The 22,621-nt window shown below is 50.7% G+C and overlaps 1 protein-coding gene across 3 annotated transcripts; it reads right to left on the minus strand.

Annotated features, from left to right (window-relative positions):
* Positions 1-1,086: 1,086 nt before the first annotated feature.
* Positions 1,087-22,599, minus strand: zcchc2 (zinc finger, CCHC domain containing 2). 3 transcript variants are annotated; one of them, XM_079260120.1, is made up of 15 exons: positions 21,471-22,599; positions 17,003-17,123; positions 16,789-16,859; positions 15,584-15,655; positions 15,339-15,439; positions 11,366-11,469; positions 11,217-11,279; positions 10,724-10,778; positions 10,518-10,644; positions 7,404-7,480; positions 7,254-7,330; positions 7,027-7,143; positions 6,484-6,954; positions 5,377-6,402; positions 1,087-2,165 (listed from the first exon to the last, which is right to left on the minus strand). In XM_079260120.1, exons 1-15 carry the CDS (start codon positions 22,443-22,445, stop codon positions 2,104-2,106), a joined length of 3,519 nt encoding a protein of 1,172 aa, XP_079116246.1. In that variant the 5' UTR covers positions 22,446-22,599; the 3' UTR covers positions 1,087-2,103. The 3 variants fall into 3 exon arrangements, with proteins under 3 accessions (XP_079116246.1, XP_079116245.1, XP_079116244.1); XM_079260119.1 differs by having other exon boundaries at positions 5,377-6,954; positions 11,217-11,276; XM_079260118.1 differs by having other exon boundaries at positions 5,377-6,954.
* Between the last annotated feature and the right edge of the window lie 22 nt (positions 22,600-22,621).

Below are 22,621 nucleotides of genomic sequence, written 5' to 3' on the forward strand. Positions count from 1 at the left end.
CACCCCGGGCACACACACACCGGGCCCACACACCCCGGGCCCACACACCCCGGGCACACACACACCGGGCCCACACACCCCGGGCCCACACACCCCGGGCCCACACACACCGGGCCCACACACCCCGGGCCCACACACACCGGGCACACACACACCGGGCACACACACCCCGGGCACACACACCCCGGGCACACACACACCGGGCACACACACACCGGGCCCACACACCCCGGGCACACACACACCGGGCACACACACACCGGGCCCACACACACCGGGCACACACACACCGGGCCCACACACCCCGGGCACACACACACCGGGCCCACACACACCGGGCTCACACACCCCGGGCACACACACACCGGGCCCACACACCCCGGGCCCACACACACCGGGCCCACACACCCCGGGCACACACACCCCGGGCACACACACACCGGGCCCACACACCCCGGGCCCACACACACCGGGCCCACACACACCGGGCCCACACACCCCGGGCCCACACACACCGGGCCCACACACACCGGGCCCACACACCCCGGGCCCACACACACCGGGCCCACACACACCGGGCCCACACACACCGGGCCCACACACACCGGGCCCACACACCCCGGGCACACACACACCGGGCCCACACACACCGGGCCCACACACACCGGGCCCACACACCCCGGGCACACACACACCGGGCCCACACACACCGGGCCCACACACACCGGGCCCACACACCCCGGGCACACACACACCGGGCCCACACACACCGGGCACACACACACCGGGCCCACACACACCGGGCCCACACACACCGGGCCCACACACCCCGGGCACACACACACCGGGCCCACACACCCCGGGCACACACACACCGGGCCCACACACACCGGGCACACACACACCGGGCCCACACACCCCGGGCACACACACACCGGGCCCACACACCCCGGGCACACACACACCGGGCCCACACACCCCGGGCACACACACACCGGGCCCACACACACCGGGCCCACACACCCCGGGCCCACACACACCGGGCCCACACACACCGGGCCCACACACCCCGGGCACACACACACACCGGGCCCACACACACCGGGCCCACACACCCCGGGCCCACACACACCGGGCCCACACACACCGGGCTGTCAGTAAGTTAACCCTTCCAGGACCGAGCTAGTTGGACCGGCTTCATGTGGCGTCCAGCGGTTCATGCTGCAGTCCTACAACGCCGACCAATCGGCTCATCGTCGCACAGAAAGTCTGAAAAGCTTCCATAAAGTTGGGTTTGTATGACGGACGTGGAGAGGTAACTCGACGCACCTGGACAATCCTTCCACAGAAGAAGAAAAAAGCAACATGGCAGTTTGATCCCGTCCTGGTGACGTGTGACTGCGCTCCAACAGAACCGCTGCTGGGTCTCCACAGCATCTAGTTACCTTCACACACCTCAGTGTCTCCACAAGGACCCATGTAAAACACTCCATCACACACACCATCAGCTGATTGGTTTGCCACCACTGTGCAGTGTGTTCTTGCTCTGCTTAGTGCATTTATCCAGGTTAAAAAGTACAAATGGAACACATGAAATTAAAAACAGCTCTTCATTTCCAAACAGTCTGTCCATCTAGTGGCGGCGCCGGGCGCATCGGCGACGCAGGCGGTGCTTAGAAATGACACGGCTTACATTGAAAGCAGCCGCCTGCTGAGACAGAATCCATTCTGCTGACATCGTCAGGGTGTGAAGCTGCTTCTATCAGAGGATAAAACCCAACAGGAACAGTAAAGATGAGGAGAAAACATAAATAAATCTGAGCTGAGAAGTTTCCACGTTTGTAAAAAAAAAAAAAAATCTCTCAGCTTCCTTACAATTAAGTTATAATTTAATATTTTCCAACCCTCAGTGCAAAAATATAAAAACAAGGAAAGGAGCTGAAAGGGAGTCAGATGACTCGTCTGAGTTGTCTCCATGGGAACGGGATGGTTTCAGGCACATGTGCGTTAGGCTTCGTCTGTTGAGCCCTTGGCAGGTTGGTGGCCTCCTGACGCGTCGGTGCAGCGCTCACACACACTGCTCTCCATCCTCCCTCCTCCTCCTCAGTCAGCGTTGTCCAGTGCTTCTGACATATGGGATGCTGCATACTTCAGCCGGAAGCCACCTGCAGCGGATTGGACATCACACATCGGTCAGCCGTACGGATTCCAAAAGCTGAAGTGGGTCGCTCCGACCCACAGAACCAGAACCGAACCCGGGTCTGCCCGCAAACACAAACAGGACCAAGAGGACGGGATCAGGACACTGTGATTAGTAGACTGGGATCAGGAGACTGGGATCAGGACACCGCGATTAGTAGACTGGGATCAAGACACGGGGATCAAGACACGGGGATCGAGACACTGGGATCGAGACACGGGGATCAAGACACGGGGATCAAGACACTGGGATCAAGACACGGGGATCAGGACACTGTGATTAGGAGACTGGGATCAAGACACTGGGATCAAGACACTGGGATCAAGACACGGGGATCAAGACACTGGGATCAGGACACTGGGATCAGGACACTGTGATTAGTAGACTGGGATCAGGACACTGTGATTAGTAGACTGGGATCAGGACACTGTGATTAGGAGACTGGGATCAGGACACTGTGATTAGGACACTAAGATTAGGACATGGGGATCAAGACACTGGGATCAAGGCACTGGGATCAAGACACTGTGATTAGTAGACTGGGATCAGGACACTGTGATTAGGAGACTGGGATCAAGACACAGGGATCAAGACACTGGGATCAAGACACGGGGACCAAGACACTGGGATCAAGACACTGGGATCAGGACACTGTGATTAGTAGACTGGGATCAGGACACTGTGATTAGTAGACTGGGATCAGGACACTGTGATTAGTAGACTGGGATCAGGACACTGTGATTAGGAGACTGGGATCAGGACACTGTGATTAGGAGACTGGGATCAGGACACTGTGATTAGGACACTAAGATTAGGACATGGGGATCAAGACACTGGGATCAAGGCACTGGGATCAAGACACTGGGATTAGGAGACTGGGCTCAAGACGCTAAGATTAGTACACTGGAATCAAAACACTGGAATCAGGACACTGGAATCAGGACACTGGGATCAAGACACTGGGATCAAGACACTGGGATCAGGACACTGGAATCAGGACACTGGGATCAAGACACTGGGATCAGGACACTGGGATCAAGACACTGGAATCAGGACACTGGGATCAGGACACTGGGATCAGGACACTGGGATCAAGACACTGGGATCAGGACACTGGGATCAGGACACTTGGATTAGGAGACTGGATTTAGGACACTAGGATAAAGACACCGGGATCAAGACACTAATAGTAGGACACTGAAATTAGGACACTGGGATCAAGACACAGGGATCAGGACACTGGGATTAGGAGACTGGGATCCGGACGGTGGGATTAGGACACTAATATTAGGACACTAAAATGAGGACACTGGGATCAAGACACTGGAATCAGGACACTGGGATCATGACACTTGGATTAGTACACTGGGATCAAAACACTGGAATCAGGACACTGGGATCAAGACACTGGGATCAAGATACTAAGAGTAGGACACTGAGATTAGGACACTGGGATCCGGATGTGGGATCAGGACACTAAGATTAGGAGACTGGGATAAAGACACTGGGATCAAGACACTAAGAGTAGGACACTGAGATTAGGACACTGGGATCTGGATGTGGGATCAGGACACTAAGATTAGGACACTGGGATCAAGACACAGGGTTCAGGACACTGGGATAAGGACACTGGGATTAGGAGACTGGGATCTGGACGGTGGGATTAGGACACTGAAATGAGGACACTGGGGTCAAGACACTGGAATCAGGACACTGGGATCAAGACACTGGGATCAGGACACTGGAATCAGGACACTGGGATCAAGACACTGGGATCAGGACACTGGGATCAAGACACTGGAATCAGGACACTGGGATCAGGACACTGGGATCAGGACACTGGGATCAAGACACTGGGATCAGGACACTGGGATCAGGACACTTGGATTAGGAGACTGGATTTAGGACACTAGGATAAAGACACCGGGATCAAGACACTAATAGTAGGACACTGAAATTAGGACACTGGGATCAAGACACAGGGATCAGGACACTGGGATTAGGAGACTGGGATCCGGACGGTGGGATTAGGACACTAATATTAGGACACTAAAATGAGGACACTGGGATCAAGACACTGGAATCAGGACACTGGGATCAAGACACTTGGATTAGTACACTGGGATCAAAACACTGGAATCAGGACACTGGGATCAAGACACTGGGATCAAGATACTAAGAGTAGGACACTGAGATTAGGACACTGGGATCCGGATGTGGGATCAGGACACTAAGATTAGGACACTGGGATAAAGACACTGGGATCAAGACACTAAGAGTAGGACACTGAGATTAGGACACTGGGATCTGGATGTGGGATCAGGACACTAAGATTAGGACACTGGGATCAAGACACAGGGTTCAGGACACTGGGATAAGGACACTGGGATTAGGAGACTGGGATCTGGACGGTGGGATTAGGACACTGAAATGAGGACACTGGGGTCAAGACACTGGGATTAGGACACTGGGACTAGAACACTGGAATTAGGACACTGGGATCCAGTGTGTGGGAAATGTGAATGCACCAAACGAATTCTGATCCAGATCAAAGAAGATGACACGGTCCGCCTCCAAACGCAGGTCTCGGTCCGTTTCAAGCGTACCAATTACAGGAAGTAGATAACAAAAAATGGCCACTTCCTGCATTTGACGCAGCATTGCATTGTGGGTAAATACGTAGCTATGGCGTTAAAGGTCAGCTCAGACAGTCCGGACAGCTTTCATCTGAATTTAGTGTGAAGCAGCAGAAGAACGCTGGAACTCGCTGACAGGAGAGCAACATGTTTACCTGCTGCAACACGCCTGACTGGAAGGACTCCATGTCACTCTGCTGTCTTGGCAACAACAGGTAGAAAAGAAATCAAACCTAATGATTGCTGGCGTGACTAGACCACAGGTGTCGAACTCCAGTCTTCGAGGTATTTGTTGCCTCCATGCTCCAACACACGTGACCAAAACTTATAAACAGGTTGACAAGAAGCTGCTGGGTGCATTTGATTCGAATCAGCTGCGTTGGTAGAGGGAAACAACAAAAAGCTGCATGACTCGAGGACTGAAGTTTGACACCCCTGCTCTAGACATTTAAAGTGTTGGGAAACTGATAAGGAGAATCGTGGTGACCTCTCTGACATCATGGCTGACCCTAACCCTAACCCTAACTCTGGATGCGTTACCTTGCTGTGTGGAGTCCATAGAAGGCTGGTTGCAGTCCTGAGCATAGTGGCCGCCGACACCACAGTTGGAACAGGAGACGTTCCCATTCTTCTTGTTGACTCCGCCCCCCGCCAGGGCAGCAGCCGGCAGCATCCCCATGGGACTGGTGTAGAGCGGCTGGTAGATGCGCTGGCAGAACGATGCCACTGGCGCCATATGCTGCTGGAGGCTGTAGTTAGCGGTCGCAGCTGCCGCTGCCGCCGCCGCCGCCACCGCCGCAGCCTGGCTGCCCATTATGTGTGACGGCACTTCTGCATGGCTGTGAGAATGGGTGTGAATGTAGGAGGATGGGGGTGCAGGTGGGGGGCCAGTGGGGTAGAAGGGGGGGAGGGAGGTGGCTCCGTTGCCTTGGTGAGGAGGGTGGGCCTGAGTGAGGTAGCTGTTGCTGCACAGGTTTGTGAGTTGGAAGAGAGACGGATGAACGCTGAATACCTGGCGGGCTGCCGCCGCCGCCATCTGGTGTGCGGGGAAGAATAACGGGATCTGACATCCGGAGACCCCCCCCACACCGCCTCGGCTGCCACAGTTGTTGTGACACCCACAAGTCCCGCAGCCCATTGGCTGCTGCTGCTGTTGGGGGGCTGCTGGCTGCTGCAGAGTTAAAGGGTTGCCGGGTGCGATGGCAGCACTTCCACAGGAAGCGGTGCTGATGTAGGAGGCGCCGTCACTCTGTGCTGTGCTGTGGGGAAGAGCCGGGCTGAGGCTGGGGGCGGGTCCTGGGGAGTGTGTGGTCACAGCCTGAGGAGCAGCGCTCTGTCCGTTGCCAGGAGATGGAGCTGCTCCGCTGGCCACTGGGGCTCCTAAAGTAGACATGATGGAGGTGGGCACAGGTGGCAGGGTGTAAGGAGACGACATGCCGGTTGCTAGGGGCAAACCATGCTGTTTGGCGTGAGAAGTCTCCGCTTGTGGTTGAGAGGAGGCCAGGCCGGAGCCCACGCCGGCCGAGTCTTGGCAGGCCAGGAGCGGCGAGGGGAAGGACGTGGGTCCTGGAGACAAGACATTCAAGGCTCGAACGGGAGCCTGGTGTGAGTGGAAAGCATGCGGGGCAGCAGGAGGAGAATCCCTACCAGGAGCGCCGTCAGCACCGCCCTGGCTGTGGGACAAAGACGTCTTGAATCTCTGAACCAGCGGCTGCATACCGAGGTTGCCTGGAGGGTGGAGGCCAACGGAGGAAACCCCAAAGGTTGGAAGCATGTCCTTCTTGTCAGGATCTCCTACAATTCCAGGGCCTGGAACGGGTGGAGGCACTAGAGACATCGGCATCATCAGCGTCCCCGATGGAGGCTTCCCATCAGGAATGACGCTTTGGTTTGGAGGAGACAGCAGTGGGAGAGCGGGATCCATGGGCCCGCTGGGAAGCACGCAGGGCAGAGGATGCAGAAAGGAGAGAGGAAGGAACTCCGATCCGCTCTCCGCGTTGTTGGAAGACAGAGGATGGACAGAGGAGACCTCCCCCACCATAGTGGGATCAGCCTGATGGGTGAAGAACATGTCTGGAGCCGGACCCTTAGCGCCGTCATCAGAGTGGCTGTCTGTGTCTGAAATGGACAACAAGGGTTAGAGATGACCGCACCGCATCGCTCGCACGCCACCCTTCGCATCAGGGTCACCTTTGTTGTTGTCATCCTCGCTGTCCAGGCTCTCCAGACCTCGATGCCGAGGGCTGGATGGAGAGCTGTAGCTTTCTGATGATGTTTCACCGCAGGTATCTGGACCAGAACCTCCATCTGGAAAACATGCATGTCAGACTGCTGAAAATCGCAACTAGAACATCCAGCGTGCCGTGCAGCAGAGTAACCATGAAACGCGGCTAGAGCAGTACTGGTCCACCCCTTACCTTTCCTCTGAGGCAGCAGGCCTGCTACCAAACTACCATTGGTCACGAAGGAAACGCCTTTCCCATCCCCTTCATCCCTGCAGATGGACAGAAGAGAATACGATGAAGGCAGCACCCAGAAAACAGCCGTCTCCGTGACAAAGCACCCACCTGTCTGTCGGCTGAGCTTTGCTCTTCATCTGAGACGCAGCGCAGCTTCTTCTCTCCAAGTCCTGATGCTGGAAGATCTACAGCGACAGGATTTAAAGCAAAGCATTTTATTAATATCCGAATGGTTTAACCACTGGTTAAGCTGGTTAACCCACTGTCAAACTGGTTAACCCACATTAAACTGGTTAACCCACTGGTTAACCCACCATCAAACTGTATAACCCAATGTTAAACTGGTTAACCCACTGGTTAACCCAACATTAAACTGGATAAGGCACTGTTAAACTAATTGACCCACATTAAACTGTTTAACCGAATGGTTAACCCATAATTAAACTTGATAACCCAATGTGAAATTGGTTAACCAAACATTAAACTTGTTAATCCACCATTAAACTGTATAAGCCAACGTTAAACTGTTTAATCCACTGGTTAATCCACTGATTAACCCATCGTTAAACTGGATAACCTAATGTTGAACTGGTTTAACCAACGTTAAACTATTTAACCCAATGGTTCAACTGATTAACCAAACGTTAAACATGTTAATCCACTGGTTAATCCAGTGGTTAACCCACCGTTAAATTGGATAACCCAATGCTAAACTGGTTAACCCAACCTTAAACTGGTCAACCAAACGTTATACTTCTTAATCCATTGGTTAACCCAATGCTAAACTGGTTAACCCAACATTAAAATGGTTAACCAAACATTAAACTTGTTAATCCATTGGTTAACCCAATGTTAAACTGGTTAACCCAACATTAAACTGGTTAACCAAACATTAAACTTGTTAATCCATTGGTTAATTTTAATTTATTCCCTATTGTTCTACGTATTACGTAGCTGGTGTTTCCCAGAGGAACGCCGCCTTGGTTCTGCGTGTTACGTAGCTGGTGTTTCCCAGAGGAACGCCACCTTGGTTCTGCGTGTTACGTAGCTGGTGTTTCCCAGAGGAACGCCGCCTTGGTTCTGCGTGTTACGTAGCTGGTGTTTCCCAGAGGAACGCCACCTTGGTTTAGGAAGTTTAGCAGGAAGTTCTACAGCAGTCATTCTTGAGAATTAGGACAAAATATGTTCCACACGGTTTGACAGGTTTATTTTAAAAAAAAAATATAGACAACAACAGGAAATCTATATATGTCATATATGTAATAAAGAAACTTCCTGTCTTTGTTCTATCATTAAATTGTTTTAACTTCATACTAAAGACTAAAATGTGGGAGTTTTTAGATCAGTCTGCAGGTAATTCTAGTTCTGGACCTCTTAGGCCACCGTTCTGCAGAGTTCTACTGATGCAACACACCTGATCCAGATTAAATGGATTTCTAACAGTCTCTGAATGATCCATCAGTCCTCTCAGGTGTGCTGCCACACGAACCCTGTTGAGGACTGACCGGCCACCCCCGCTCTAGAGGACCTGACTGGGCCGTTATTTAACAGGAAAGGGGGTCATGGAGAGAGAGAACCAGCAGAAAAGGGCTCTAAGGCCAGGACCTGGACCAGGAGTGGTTGGTGCTCGAGGTGAGTTTGAGGGACGCTGCTTCACTCTCAGCTTGACAACCGTGTAACTTTGTCCAGTTACAGAGAGGCATCGGCTGTGTGGATCCCGTCAGGGCAGCGACAGACACACAGAGCAAGAGCTCTGCTTATTCAGCAGTGTGCTCGCTCTCTCACACATTCAGGCGGTGTTGACCTGTATCTGTCCATCAGTCAGATTAGCGCTGACGTTTATGTGTGACACAGCCAAACCCACAGGCTGCTGTGTCACAACGTTTCCCAGACCCCTTCATGTCCTTCTGGCTGTAATCATTACCTTGTTTTACTGGGATCTGTTTACCTGAAGAGTTGGCAGCTCAGTAAATCATCAGAGCAGGAACCTGTCCTGCTGCAAGGAGTCCCCACTGAGAAAAACAGGTGGATTCATGTTTCCCTTACTACTTATTCACTATGCTGCAGATATTCTGCTCATCTGGAGCTGCTAATGTTCCATTAATTTTCTAAACATATTTGTTCAATGCAGTTGGAGAGGAGTCAAAGCGATCACAGTTTATTTTTAACCATCTGACCAACCGGTGGAGGGTTAGTTGTAAACATTAAAGCTACGGTGTGGAGATAACTTGGCTTTTTATAACCAACAGCAGGTATTACTTTCATAAATACATAATTTACTAAAGTCTAATCACAATTACACCCACATGAAAACGTCTCGTAGCTGAGAACAACTTTTTTATGAATACATAGGTGTTGGTGCACCCAACAGAAGGCCATATATGAATACGGTAGCTGAAAGGGGACAAACCTGTGACATGTAAGGGTATTCCATGTTTTATATGTGAATCACATGTAGGGGTGGGAAAATCAAACTGAAAAATCGAATATCAGGATTTTTAAAATCTTTTTTATATAAATAAAAAAAAATCCATAATAAATTCTCTGTAATTTTTATTGTTTTTATTGATCTTTCTACTTGTCTTCCTGGGCGTTATAGCAGCAGAATGATTGTCTGGCTACTGGGTTGTTTTTTCCTCACTGAAATCAAGAAAAATGACGAGAAAAAAACTTTTCTACATTTCTTTTGTTTTTAATCTACAAAAATCAGCAATATTGAAGAATTGTGAGTAATTTAAATCGAATCGGCACGCAAAACATCGAAATCGAATCGCATTGGGACGAAAGTCTATCGGCACAGCCCTAATCACGTGTGTTGTTGGAGAAACAAGCAAAGACCACCGTGGACCATTCAACTTGCTGTTTTCCAATGAAATGGAGGAGCATCCAGACTCTTTGCCCCGGAGGTATAAATCGCCCAGAAAATAAAAACTAAAGAATAACCAGGAGTAAAGGAGGGTCTACATGGGCAGCAGCTACTTTATCCTCTGTCTGAGTCGCATCATCTACCTGCATCTGCCTGCAGCTCTGAGAAAATCCCCACTTCAGGCGCAGGATCTATTTATTGTTTACAGAGCAGAGGGAGGTTTTATCATGACATGAACTGAATAAAACCTAGAGGCCCATGAAGTGGTTTTACACATTAATATAAGTAATGAATGCAAAATAATGGGGATTATTCCTCTGACAAGTCAACCAGGATCTCCTTCACACCTGTCTCACCTGTTCAGCCTCCTGACTGCTCCTCAGCGAGCAGCTCTTCTTCCATCTCTCTGCTGGACCATTCAGCTCTGTGGCATGCCCCCCCTTCCTCTGTGTGTCCCCCAGGGCGCTTTTGGCACTTGACAAGCTGGCATAGAGGGTGTTGTGGATGTGTTTAGTAGAGGATCAGCTTTTCTACCTTCGAAATACTGAGGAGATGTACTCACAGCTGACATGGACTCTTGGACCCGTGCTTTTTCTTGTTTCCCTGTACGTACGACTCTGAGGGGGGGGGCAAAACAGACTGAATGCTAGCAAACAGAAAACACTTTAGTCCTAGCACACCCTCTTAAACATTAGCAGTAATTAATAATCCCGTTCACCGCTCATAAGTGTCCGTTCTGATGCAGAGCCACAAGGCTGGCGGTGCGGAGCTGGTCTCAGACCAGCACACGCTGGGGCAAATATAGACATGAAATATGAGGATTGGAACCAGATTTAGCTTTTTCCAAATGGCGTCCAGGAATAAACACTGTCCATGCTCTACAGAGAGCAGCGGTGCAGCGTTCAGGCTGCTGAGCACTTCTTCACTCCCAACGAGCTGCTACAACGTATTTACACCCTTCCTCTCATCCCTTCAATCCCACAAGCTTCATATTAGACAGACATAACCAGAGTAAACACAGCATGCAGCTTTTAAATGGTGGTTGATCTTCTCACCTTCCTCCTGGCTGGAGGCATCAGAGCCGTCCTGGTATGCCTGTCCTGGCTGGCAGGTGCCTACTGGGGAAAGATGGACAACACCAGCGGTTCATCACACACATCAGGACATTGTGCCGTGCACATGGAGAGAGAAGGCCTGGACTCACATCTACAGCAGGTGTGTTTACAGCTGGGACTGGAATCACAGGTGAAGAAGATGCAGACCCTCCTGGTCTGTCTGAAGAGTGGAGGAGCAGACAGGAACCGTTCCCTGGAAGGACACGTTGAGACAAAACGCTGCTTTTAATGGTCCCTCTGAACCCCTGCTGAAACACAAAGCCTAGAAACCAAGCAGCAGCTTTACTCTGTGTGTGAATCAGCACCAGCTGTTACCAGGGAAACCTGCAGGGGGAGGCAGCGAGCAGGACGGGCAGCGAGGAGGACGGGCTGCAACCAGGACGCAGCCAGTTAAGTTTCTCTTCCTACTAAACGAAACTGGACCAGGAGCTGCACAGCAAATGAAACTCAGCGTTGCCTCATCGCAGACGGATTCTTACCACCTCCTCCTTTCTCAGCCGTCATCTCTCTTGGCCTTTTCCACCAGTCTCAGCTTGCCTCGCCTCGGTTTGTAGGATCCTCCACTCGGCTGCTGCACCCGTCTACCTGTACTGTCCTGGTCCCCTCTCAGTGTCTCTGTACCCGTCTACCTGTACTGTCCTGGTCCCCTCTCAGTGTCTCTGTACCCGTCTACCTGTACTGTCCTGGCCCCCTCTCAGTGTCTCTGTACCCGTCTACCTGTACTGTCCTGGCCCCCTCTCAGTGTCTCTGTACCCGTCTACCTGTACTGTCCTGGTCCCCTCTCAGTGTCTCTGTACCCGTCTACCTGTACTGTCCTGGCCCCCTCTCAGTGTCTCTGTACCCGTCTACCTGTACTGTCCTGGCCCCCTCTCAGTGTCTCTGTACCCGTCTACCTGTACTGTCCTGGTCCCCTCTCAGTGTCTCTGTACCCGTCTACCTGTACTGTCCTGGCCCCCTCTCAGTGTCTCTGTACCCGTCTACCTGTACTGTCCTGGCCCCCTCTCAGTGTCTCTGTACCCGTCTACCTGTACTGTCCTGGCCCCCTCTCAGTGTCTCTGTACCCGTCTACCTGTACTGTCCTGGTCCCCTCTCAGTGTCTCTGTACCCGTCTACCTGTACTGTCCTGGCCCCCTCTCAGTGTCTCTGTACCCGTCTACCTGTACTGTCCTGGTCCCCTCTCAGTGTCTCTGTACCCGTCTACCTGTACTGTCCTGGTCCCCTCTCAGTGTCTCTGTACCCGTCTACCTGTACTGTCCTGGCCCCCTCTCAGTGTCTCTGTACCCGTCTACCTGTACTGTCCTGGCCCCCTCTCAGTGTCTCTGTACCCGTCTACCTGTACTGTCCTGGCCCCCTCTCAGTGTCTCTGTACCCGTCTACCTGTACTGTCCTGGCCCCCTCTCAGTGTCTCTGTACCCGTCTACCTGTACTGTCCTGGCCCCCTCTCAGTGTCTCTGTACCCGTCTACCTGTACTGTCCTGGCCCCCTCTCAGTGTCTCTGTACCCGTCTACCTGTACTGTCCTGGCCCCCTCTCAGTGTCTCTGTACCCGTCTACCTGTACTGTCCTGGTCCCCTCTCAGTGTCTCTGTACCCGTCTACCTGTACTGTCCTGGTCCCCTCTCAGTGTCTCTGTACCCGTCTACCTGTACTGTCCTGGCCCCCTCTCAGTGTCTCTGTACCCGTCTACCTGTACTGTCCTGGCCCCCTCTCAGTGTCTCTGTACCCGTCTACCTGTACTGTCCTGGCCCCCTCTCAGTGTCTCTGTACCCGTCTACCTGTACTGTCCTGGTCCCCTCTCAGTGTCTCTGTACCCGTCTACCTGTACTGTCCTGGCCCCCTCTCAGTGTCTCTGTACCCGTCTACCTGTACTGTCCTGGTCCCCTCTCAGTGTCTCTGTACCCGTCTACCTGTACTGTCCTGGCCCCCTCTCAGTGTCTCTGTACCCGTCTACCTGTACTGTCCTGGCCCCCTCTCAGTGTCTCTGTACCCGTCTACCTGTACTGTCCTGGCCCCCTCTCAGTGTCTCTGTACCCGTCTACCTGTACTGTCCTGGTCCCCTCTCAGTGTCTCTGTACCCGTCTACCTGTACTGTCCTGGCCCCCTCTCAGTGTCTCTGTACCCGTCTACCTGTACTGTCCTGGCCCCCTCTCAGTGTCTCTGTACCCGTCTACCTGTACTGTCCTGGCCCCCTCTCAGTGTCTCTGTACCCGTCTACCTGTACTGTCCTGGTCCCCTCTCAGTGTCTCTGTACCCGTCTACCTGTACTGTCCTGGTCCCCTCTCAGTGTCTCTGTACCCGTCTACCTGTACTGTCCTGGCCCCCTCTTTTTGGCTTTTTTCCTGCAGAACCGTCATGGAAATGAGATGGATTAATATTTATCAGGGTGTTCGCCTGACCTTTTATGGCCAACATGTGGGCGTGACCAGATGTTCCCTCACGTGGCAACATTTACTGTTGATCCTGATTTATAAAGGAAACAGGCGTGGGACGTGCGTGCGCACTGCTTTATAAACAGGGGAGTTTCCTGTTTTCCGTACGTACGCCAACTGTAGTCATTGTTGCTACGTACAGGTTGATAAATGAGGCCCCTGGTCACTACTCTGTGTCGGGTTCTAAGTCGGGTTGAGTGTGACCTCACCAGGCTGCAAAGCGCCATCAGCAGGTCAAGGACCACGACGGCGTGGATCATACAGACGGGACTGGAAGTGGTTCCAACAGACACGATTTATGGTCGGCGATCGGCGAGCCGAGCAGCAGATTGTCTCTCGGTCCTGAGCTGTTATAGAGCTTGTCGTGCACAACACTGATGTCACAGCGACTTCACACAAACCCCGCCCCTTTTAGGTACTGAATGGTACTGGAAACGAAACAGGGCCAAGCTGAGCCAAGCTGAGCCAAGGTGGGCCAAGGTGGGCCAAGGTGAGCCAAGGTGGGCCAAGCTGAGCCAAGGTGAGCCAAGCTGGGCCAGGCTGGGCCAAGGTGAGCCAAGCTGAGCCAGGCTGGGCCAGGCTGGGCCAAGCTGAGCCAAGGTGAGCCAAGCTGAGCCAAGCTGGGCCAGGCTGGGCCAAGCTGAGGCAGAACAAGCTGGCTGGAAACGAGGCATCAGCGGGTCTCTGGTCCCGTCTGGCGTGTCGGTCTGCACTGACTCGTAGTTAGCGGCTGTATTCGGTCCTGGTGGTGTCTCTTCTCTCCGAGCTGGGTTCTGTCCTCCCATTCCGAGTTCTGGTAAAACCCAGCTTGTACTGGGAGGTAGAGCTGCATCAGACTGGCGATGTCTGTGATTTTCAGTGAGTCTGATTGGTTTTTAATCCTCTGGATGATCAGGTGACCGTCTGGATGTCTGGCTGGAGCTGTTTGGTGGATCTCTAGCAGGACGCTGCATCTCTGTCATGAATTCCACCAGATAAGAGGAGTTTGCAGCCCTGAAGCCGTTTGGTGGTAAAAAGACTCGACTATGAACTCTGACTCCGGCTGAAGCAGTAAACTCTGTAACATTTCTACAACCATGTGAAATGCTGCATGAGCTGAGCGAACACGTGGCGGTGAGCTACTGAAGCCGTTTCATGTGTTAGTATCCATCTTCTTGGTAATGTCATGGGACGGCTCACAGCTGTAAAGTCACACAAAGCCTGATCACCTCCTCACTGCAAAGCGTCTCTGGATCGGCCCGTTTGCCTGGCCAACGCAGAGCTGATGGTACCAGCTGGTGGTACCATCAGCTGTCTCAGCTGGTACCACCAGCTGGTACCATCAGCTGGTACCACCAGCTGGTGGTACCAGCTGAGACAGCTGGTGGTACCAGCTGATGGTACCAGCTGATGGTACCTGCTGATGGTACCAGCTGAGACAGCTGATGGTACCAGCTGATGGTACCAGCTGAGACAGCTGATGGTACCAGCTGATGGTACCAGCTGATGGTACCTGCTGATGGTACCAGCTGAGACAGCTGATGGTACCAGCTGATGGTACCTGTTGGTGGTACCTGCTGGTGGTACCAGCTATGACTTGGTGCTACAGTCGGACCCCGGCGGGGACGACCACCCATTCACCACCACACGAGGTACCTGAGGCTCTTCTCCACCTCCCTGCTTTCGTACTGCTCCCCCTGGTTCAGAAGTCTCAGGATGCTCCTCTCAAAAGGCTCGCTGCACTGATCCTTTGGAAGCTGCGGGGACAGACGGGAAGATGAGTGAGAGGAAGGAAGACCTGAAATCTTTTAACCTCATCAGCTTTAGTTGTGTAGAGAAAAGATCAGGAGCGTAGAAACAAGCTGCAGAGGGACAGTTAGCCAGCGAGGAGCCCGACCCACCTGCAGGAGGAAGTTCTCCAGTTCATGGTGGGTTTTGGTCACAGTGCTGGAGGAGGAGTCGGACCACTTCACCTGGAACACAGCAGACAGTTTAACCCAGAACACCTGGCAGTTTTAGCTGGAACTGGTGGCAGTGGGCTGTGGTGTACCAGGCCAAACCTGGTTGCTATGGCAACACACGTTCACCTGGAACACAAAGCTACTGTGTGGCTGAGCGGGTGTACAACACGCAGACGAGCTGCCTCCGGAGTTCCAGGTTGTCATGACAACGTAGACCCAGACGGGAGGAGTGTGTGAGAAACAGGTATAAACCTGGTATTTACATGTGTTAGACTACATGTGTTTATCCTGCAGTGAGTGGGAGTGGGTTGGGTGACTCGTGTCCACTGAGGTAGCAAAATGACAGATACACCATCCTAACTTATAAACATAGTGGGAAACAGCCTTTAAGTAGGTGTCCACCATAGTGAACGCGATGCATTAAAGGGTTAAGACGAGTGTGTGAACGTTTGATCTGAAAAGCGCTTTGTTACATTTTACTGAGTGAAAAAAATAAAGCCTGGTTTGAATTTAAAGTGTGGTGTAATGGATTTTTCGCCTCAGCAGAATAAAGACGTCTACAGACGTCTTCACACTAAACCATCCTCTGAAAAGCAGAGACCACGACTCCCTCATCGCTCCTCAGCAGGAAAAAACACATTTTTCTGTTCTTGTGACTTATCCGTGATGGATGAGGACTTGTGACGTAATGAGACTCTAAAGGCCCATTTACGCTCCGCTACATATGCAACAGCTGCGTTGTCACTGCCCTTCATGCTTCTGTGTGTCTTTTCTGTTGCTATGAAGTCAATTCACCCACTGGTCTGCAGCGCGGCGTTTACTTCCCTGTCCTCAGGCCAGTTTCAGCAAACGCACGCTCACACAGCCTTTATGCTAAAGTTCCTAACACCTCTCCAGCTGCTGTCCTAACCATCTTCTTCTCTGGTTTCTGCTGTTTTACTGGTTGCACCTTCCAGTGGTACGTCTGCTGCGGATCCACAAGGCCCCTGAAAACGCACCAGTCATGTGCAGAAACAATGCAGAAAACAGACCGAAGTGTCCGTCTAGCTGCCTGTTTGTCTTCTGCGTTGAGAATAAATGGGCCTTAATGGTCTTAATGGTGCACTAGGCCAGTAAGAAAGACCGCTGTCAGGTGAGGTACCTACCTCAAAGTTGTATTCCTTATCTGAGCAGGTCCGAGAGATGCCCCGGAGCACAATTCCCTCAATATGCACAGCTGCAAACATCAAATTCAGAAGACAGCGTCACTACTGCGACTCAGCACGTAAAGAAACGGACCGGAGGGGTCCGTCTGTCTAAAGTTTAACTCTCCCAGCTGACACTGCTAACACATGCTGTGATCAGACAGTCTCCTTCTACCTTCTCTCTGTGCTGCCCAGCGGCTGGAGCGTCGGCTTTGGGGAGGCGGGTGGGGGGATGCACAGTCTGCCAAAGCTGATGCCGATGTGGGCAGGTAGCCCCCCTGCTGACCCATCCGCTCCTGGAGACCAGAACCACACCAGGTTAGTTATTAGATCATATCAGCTGCATCTGGGTTATACAGTATCTGACTGCATCTTTATGAAGGTCACTTTATAAGGAACTAATTTGGCTTTTTTATTTTGTAAGAGGTGGATTTTATATAAGACAGAAAAAACAAAATAATTTAGCTTTTTATTAGCAAAAGTATCGCTTTCATAAATGTGTTTTTATTTACAGAGCTTAATCACATCCACATAGAAGCGTTTTGGTAGCTAAAAGTGAGTTATTTATAAATACATTGACCCAACAGAAGGCTGGAGGAGGGTGTAGATGGGTGTAGCGTTCAGCAGATGGAGACGGGTCATGATGAGAGATGTCAGGTGGAGGTTCCAGCTTCCTACTGGACGGTTAGTTCATCCAGTCTAACAGTGAAGTTTGGTGGTATGTTAGAAACAGGGCAGGTAGTCCAGCAGCTACTTTATCCTCCGTCTGAGTCGCATCATTTCCTGTTATTGCTGTAGAAAACAGCAGAGATGCTAATCTGTTAGCTAGCTACGGTGGAAAAGCTCCGTTGCAGCAGTTTGCTGTTACTCTTCACAGAAGTTGTACCAGCAGGACACCGTACGCTGCTTTCACACATTTTATAATGTAAAGCACTTTGTATTGTTTTTAAGCATGAAAAGTGCCATACAAATAAAGTTTGATTTGATTTTCCAGAGTTTTTCCTCCTGTTTCATCATTTATTTCTGCTGATTTGTCAGGGTGGTGGGGGTTTAGCTGACATTAGCTGTTAGCATTAGCTTGGTACCAAACACCTGGAGGACATGCTGGTAACTTATCAGAATTAACCTGACGGGACTCTGACTTATGTAAGATGTTGAGATGTTTTCACATCTGTGGCTTCGGAAGAGGTAAAAACACACATATAATAGTGATGCACCAGAGAGGACAACTCAGTTGTTTGTATTTAATAGCGAACCGCTGGATGGGAGGAATTTTCACACACTGGGGTTTTACCCATCAGAGGGAAAGTGACTCATTTCTCTCTGCTTTGCAAAATAAATAATATCTTTAGGTTTTCATTAAGGAGTATAACACTTTCTTCTGGCACAACTTGCAACTCGTAACGCAGCCCAAAGTTACGTCATTAATTCATAAAGAAATGTAAACCCTGTTAAATACCTCACAACTCATTTAGTCCTGCATCTATGCAACCTGCAGTGGGGTTCAGTTTGGCTCCGACTCAATGGGAACACAACACATGGGTGTACAGGCTCATCTTCACACAGCAGAGACTAAAGGAGACCAGCTCACACTTACTTCTACATCTCAAATGGAAGTGATGAAAGAAAAGGAGGGAGGACTAGTTAGAATAATTTACAGTAATGATCCAACCCTAAAGGATGGAGCTTAAAAACTCAAAGACATCATCACTTCCCATGATGCAACACAACAGTAAGAACAGAGCAGGAACAGCGTCACATTTAAATACATCATGGATGCTTTGTTGTTTTCAAGCCTCAAGTCCAGAGGAAAGATCACGGACGGCTGGATGTCCACCTCCGTTGTTTGCATCATGTTCTTCTAGGCCTGTGACGATAGGATTCTGTCCTGATTCGATTCAGGTTTTTTGGGTGCCGATTTGATTTAAATTGCGATTCTAACAATTCTTCGATATCTGATTTTTGTATATCAAAAACAAAAAAGATATATAAAACTTTTTTTGCTTGTCATTTTTCTTGATTTTAAAAAGGACAAAACAACACAGAAGCCAGACATCATTCTGCTGCTGTAATGCCCAAGAAGACAAGGAAAAAGATCAATAAAATTATAGAAAATTACAAAAAATTTATCATGGATTATTTTTATTTGAAAAAAAAAAATCTGACTTTTTGTTTAAAAAAAAAAAATTATGAATAAAAAAAATCCAGATTTTCTATTTGATTTTCCCACCGCTATATTCTTCTGTGGTCTAGTTGAAGGTAGGCCTTGTGCTGCTGAAACATATTCTGGTTTATACACCGCCAGGTAAAGGCTGCTGAAACACAGACGTAAGGGTCAACCTAACCAAACTATAACCAAACCAAACCATCCTGAAGCCATCCTTTGTCTTAAATGAGTCTGGACGTTAGTGTGATTATGCACGCTGCACTGTTTATGACAGAAGTTAGTCAACGTAATTGTTTCTAGCCTCACACACTGCAGTTTTCTTTCCAATCATACAGATGCTGCAGAATAGACCATAAAACCTGATGACACCAACTGGGGAGCTGCAATGAGGAGCTGCAAGACCAGTTGAAACAACACTGGGGGGGGCAGTCATTCACAATGAAAAGAAACGCCGTTAAAACACCAACATTACTGATGTAGAGGTCGACGGGACCACCACAGCTTTCCAGAACACGGACTACATGCACTGAGAAAGGTTTTAATTGTCTTGCCAAGCCAATGCAGTTAAAACCTGTACATGATGATAACCCTTGTGTTTTAACCCTGGTACAGTCCACAGGTAGTCTCGACTGTGATTTTATTAAGACCGCTACATCGCTGCAGGCAGGCTGTGACTCTAAGACAACCCCTCTCTGAAATACAGGGGTTTAGCTTGTCAGTTAATTTTAGCCTGCAGCAGGGTCTTCTCTCCACAGGGGTCTGAAAGTCTTCACTGTGACTGCAACACAGTGTTCTGCAGTGTCGTACTCACATCCAGCCCAAAGTATGAGGATGCGAAGGACGCCTCCCATCTAGAAGCACATTTATGTAAAACCGGTGCAGCTGCTCTCAGTTCAGGAGCACTTAGCATCATTCAAACACCAGCTGTTGTGCCGATTCTCAGCCATTTATCTGCCACAGTGACGTCTATCAGTCACATTTCTGCAAAGAAATATGCTGCATGTGTCCATCAGACAGCATGCCGGTGACAGACGTTAGGATTCGTGGGGCTGACCTGGAGGGGGGTGAAGGGTTTCATGTGTAAGTGAGAAGCTCTGATGCTTGAGGAGCTACAGAGAACCTATGCATTCCTGCCATGACTTCACAAAATCCACTTTTCCTTGCTTTGACAGACTGTTGGATCCTTCTTTTGACTCAGGTGTGTTGGGGCACGGACTTGTTGCAGGGCAGGACCACTACCCTGTCGCCACCTCCCACCCAGACCCCCCCCTCTACAGGCCGCCTCCGTAGGGCCTGTCCTGATAAGAGTCTAAGCTAGGCTACACAGTTTGGTTAGTAGATTCTTGTCTGATAATCCAACAGGCATAAAAAGCCAGCTGAAATTGGAATGTCCAGAACAGGGTCAGCCTGTTAGTCAGTAATCAATACTCCCCTTGCTCCTCTGAGAACTATATGTGCGATTATAATGGATTTCAGTGGGTTGGAGTATGCTGTTACCTGATTTAACCAGTTCCCTGATTTAACGTGGAAAAACTAACTCAGTCAAAGCACTGAAACTGTTGGGATATTTACTGTTAAAAGCCACTAAAACAAGCTTGTTTCTGATGAGATGAAGTGGTGACACATGGTGTAAAAAGCAGACAAACGTTTGCTACTAGTACCTAAAAGTCTGGCTGAGTTTAAGATATTTCCCTGACAAGCAGAAGGTTTTTTCTCCCAGCAGCAAATGATTTAACCTGAGTTAGAGAGCAGTGGAAACATTAGAGACTCAGTCCACATGAAGCAGCTGTTCAGGTGATTAATAATTAAAGCTTCTGGTTTTTCATGCGGGTAAAGAGGAACTTCTGGATAATTATTTTCACTCTACAAGGCGGCACGTGTCAACAGAGCCTCCGACAACAAGTCACGGGAGTTTCCAGCTGGACGTGTTGCTGCCGCCGCACAGGAGCTAGCTGCCGGCAAGCGAGAAAACTAACTCACTTAGCATTAGCTCCTGGCTAACGAGAGAGCTAACTCGGTTAGCATTAGCTGCTGGCTAGCGAGAGGGCTAACTCAGTTAGCATTAGCTCCTCGCTGGCTAACAAGACCAGCTAACTCAGTTAGCATTAGCTCCTGGCTAACGAGAGAGCTAACTCACTTAGCATTAGCTCCTGGCTAACGAGAGAGCTAACTCACTTAGCATGAGCTCCTGGCTAACGAGAGAGCTAACTCAGTTTGCATTAACCCCTGGCTAACGAGAGAGCTAACTCACTTAGCATTAGCTCCTGGCTAACTGGCTAGAGCTAAACCTAATAAATCAGTTTCCTGTTCTTATTCATCTGCATTCTCGGACAATAAGTGACCCAACACGTTATAACAACCTGTGTTTTTTTTTTTTCTTTAAGTCTCATATTAATTTTAATAATCTTCCCTGAAGCTGCAGCTGAAAACCCAATAAAAGCGCTTAGCTTCCAGAGCATCTCATGCTGCTATTTACCGTCGCCTGGACGTTTTTTCTAAGCTGCCTCTGAAGCTTCTCCTCCCCTATCGCCAGCTCTGTTTTCTCCAGCTGTCCGCGGACAACCTCCCGCTGGTGGAAGTGGAAAGCAGGGTGTAACGAGGCCATGGTGAAGAGTAGCGCCAGCTGCTCCAGAGCCGCTGCGTCTCCAGCGGGGAGGTCGCAGGTCTCCGGTCGCCCACACGCTTCCTGACACGGAGGGTGGAAGACATGCTGGTGGTCCCTGAACGGAGGAAGCGGGTAGTCGTAGTTTCTGTAGAACAGGGACAGATCCACACTACTCAGTATCCGGGAGAGTATTCCAGCACACTCCCTGTTGTCAGAGCCGAGGAGGGACAGGCAGACCAGGAGTTTGGACCGGACCACCGGGTCAGCCACCTCCGTGAGGAGTCCCAGGTCGCTCAGACTGTTTGCCCGACACTCAAAGTCCCGTAAAACGTGGTAGTCTTTCCTGGCAAGGTCCTCTAAATAAGACCCCAGAAAGCGGAGCTCCAGGGGTTGGCACATATGCAGCAGCCCGCACATGAACTCAATCCGCTTAGCGGGCTCCAGATGCAGGCCGAACCACTCAAACACGCTCTCCTTGTCCGGCTGGGGGGCGGACACCCGGGGTCCCGGCGGCTCCTGCAGCCTGTCGGACACCGGAGAGGGGGAAGCCGCCATGGGAACACATCGCTGCCTCGGGTCGGACACCGGGGAGGGGGAAGCCGCCATGGGAACACATCGCTGCCTCGGGTCGGACACCGGGGAGGGGGAAGCCGCCATGGGAACACATCGCTGCCTCGGGTCGGACATCGGGGAGGGGGAAGCCGCCATGGGAACACATCGCTGCCTCGGGTCGGACACCGGGGAGGGAGAAGCCGCCATGGGAACACATCGCTGCCTGAATGAATCCTTCGCCGTCTCGTCGCCTCCTTCCTCGCCCGTTTTCATCGGTAGCTTCATTTTCAGCATTATCAGCGATACAGGAGAGACTTCAAACTGTAAACAACAGACTAATATTCATTATTTACAACTTCCACCGTGCCGTAATGCTGAAAAGAAGCCAAATTATCGCTATTTAAACGGTATTTTCCCTGTTTGTTGATCATCTGACGCGGCGCTGAAACCTTTTTCTTCTTTTTCTTTTT

This window comes from Telmatherina bonti, assembly GCF_933228915.1.
Source record: "Telmatherina bonti genome assembly, chromosome: 20".
Lineage (NCBI taxonomy): Eukaryota > Metazoa > Chordata > Actinopteri > Atheriniformes > Telmatherinidae > Telmatherina > Telmatherina bonti.

Coding starts and splice junctions, on each gene's coding strand:
- zcchc2 (XM_079260118.1), bottom strand. CDS start 22,445: ATGCTGAAAATGAAGCTACCGATGAAAACGGGCGAGGAAGGAGGCGAC. Junction 11,280..11,365: donor TAAACACACCTGCTGTAGAT/GTGAGTCCAGGC, acceptor ATCTTTCCCCAG/TAGGCACCTGCCAGCCAGGA. Junction 10,645..10,723: donor TCCAAGAGTCCATGTCAGCT/GTGAGTACATCT, acceptor CCTCTATGCCAG/CTTGTCAAGTGCCAAAAGCG.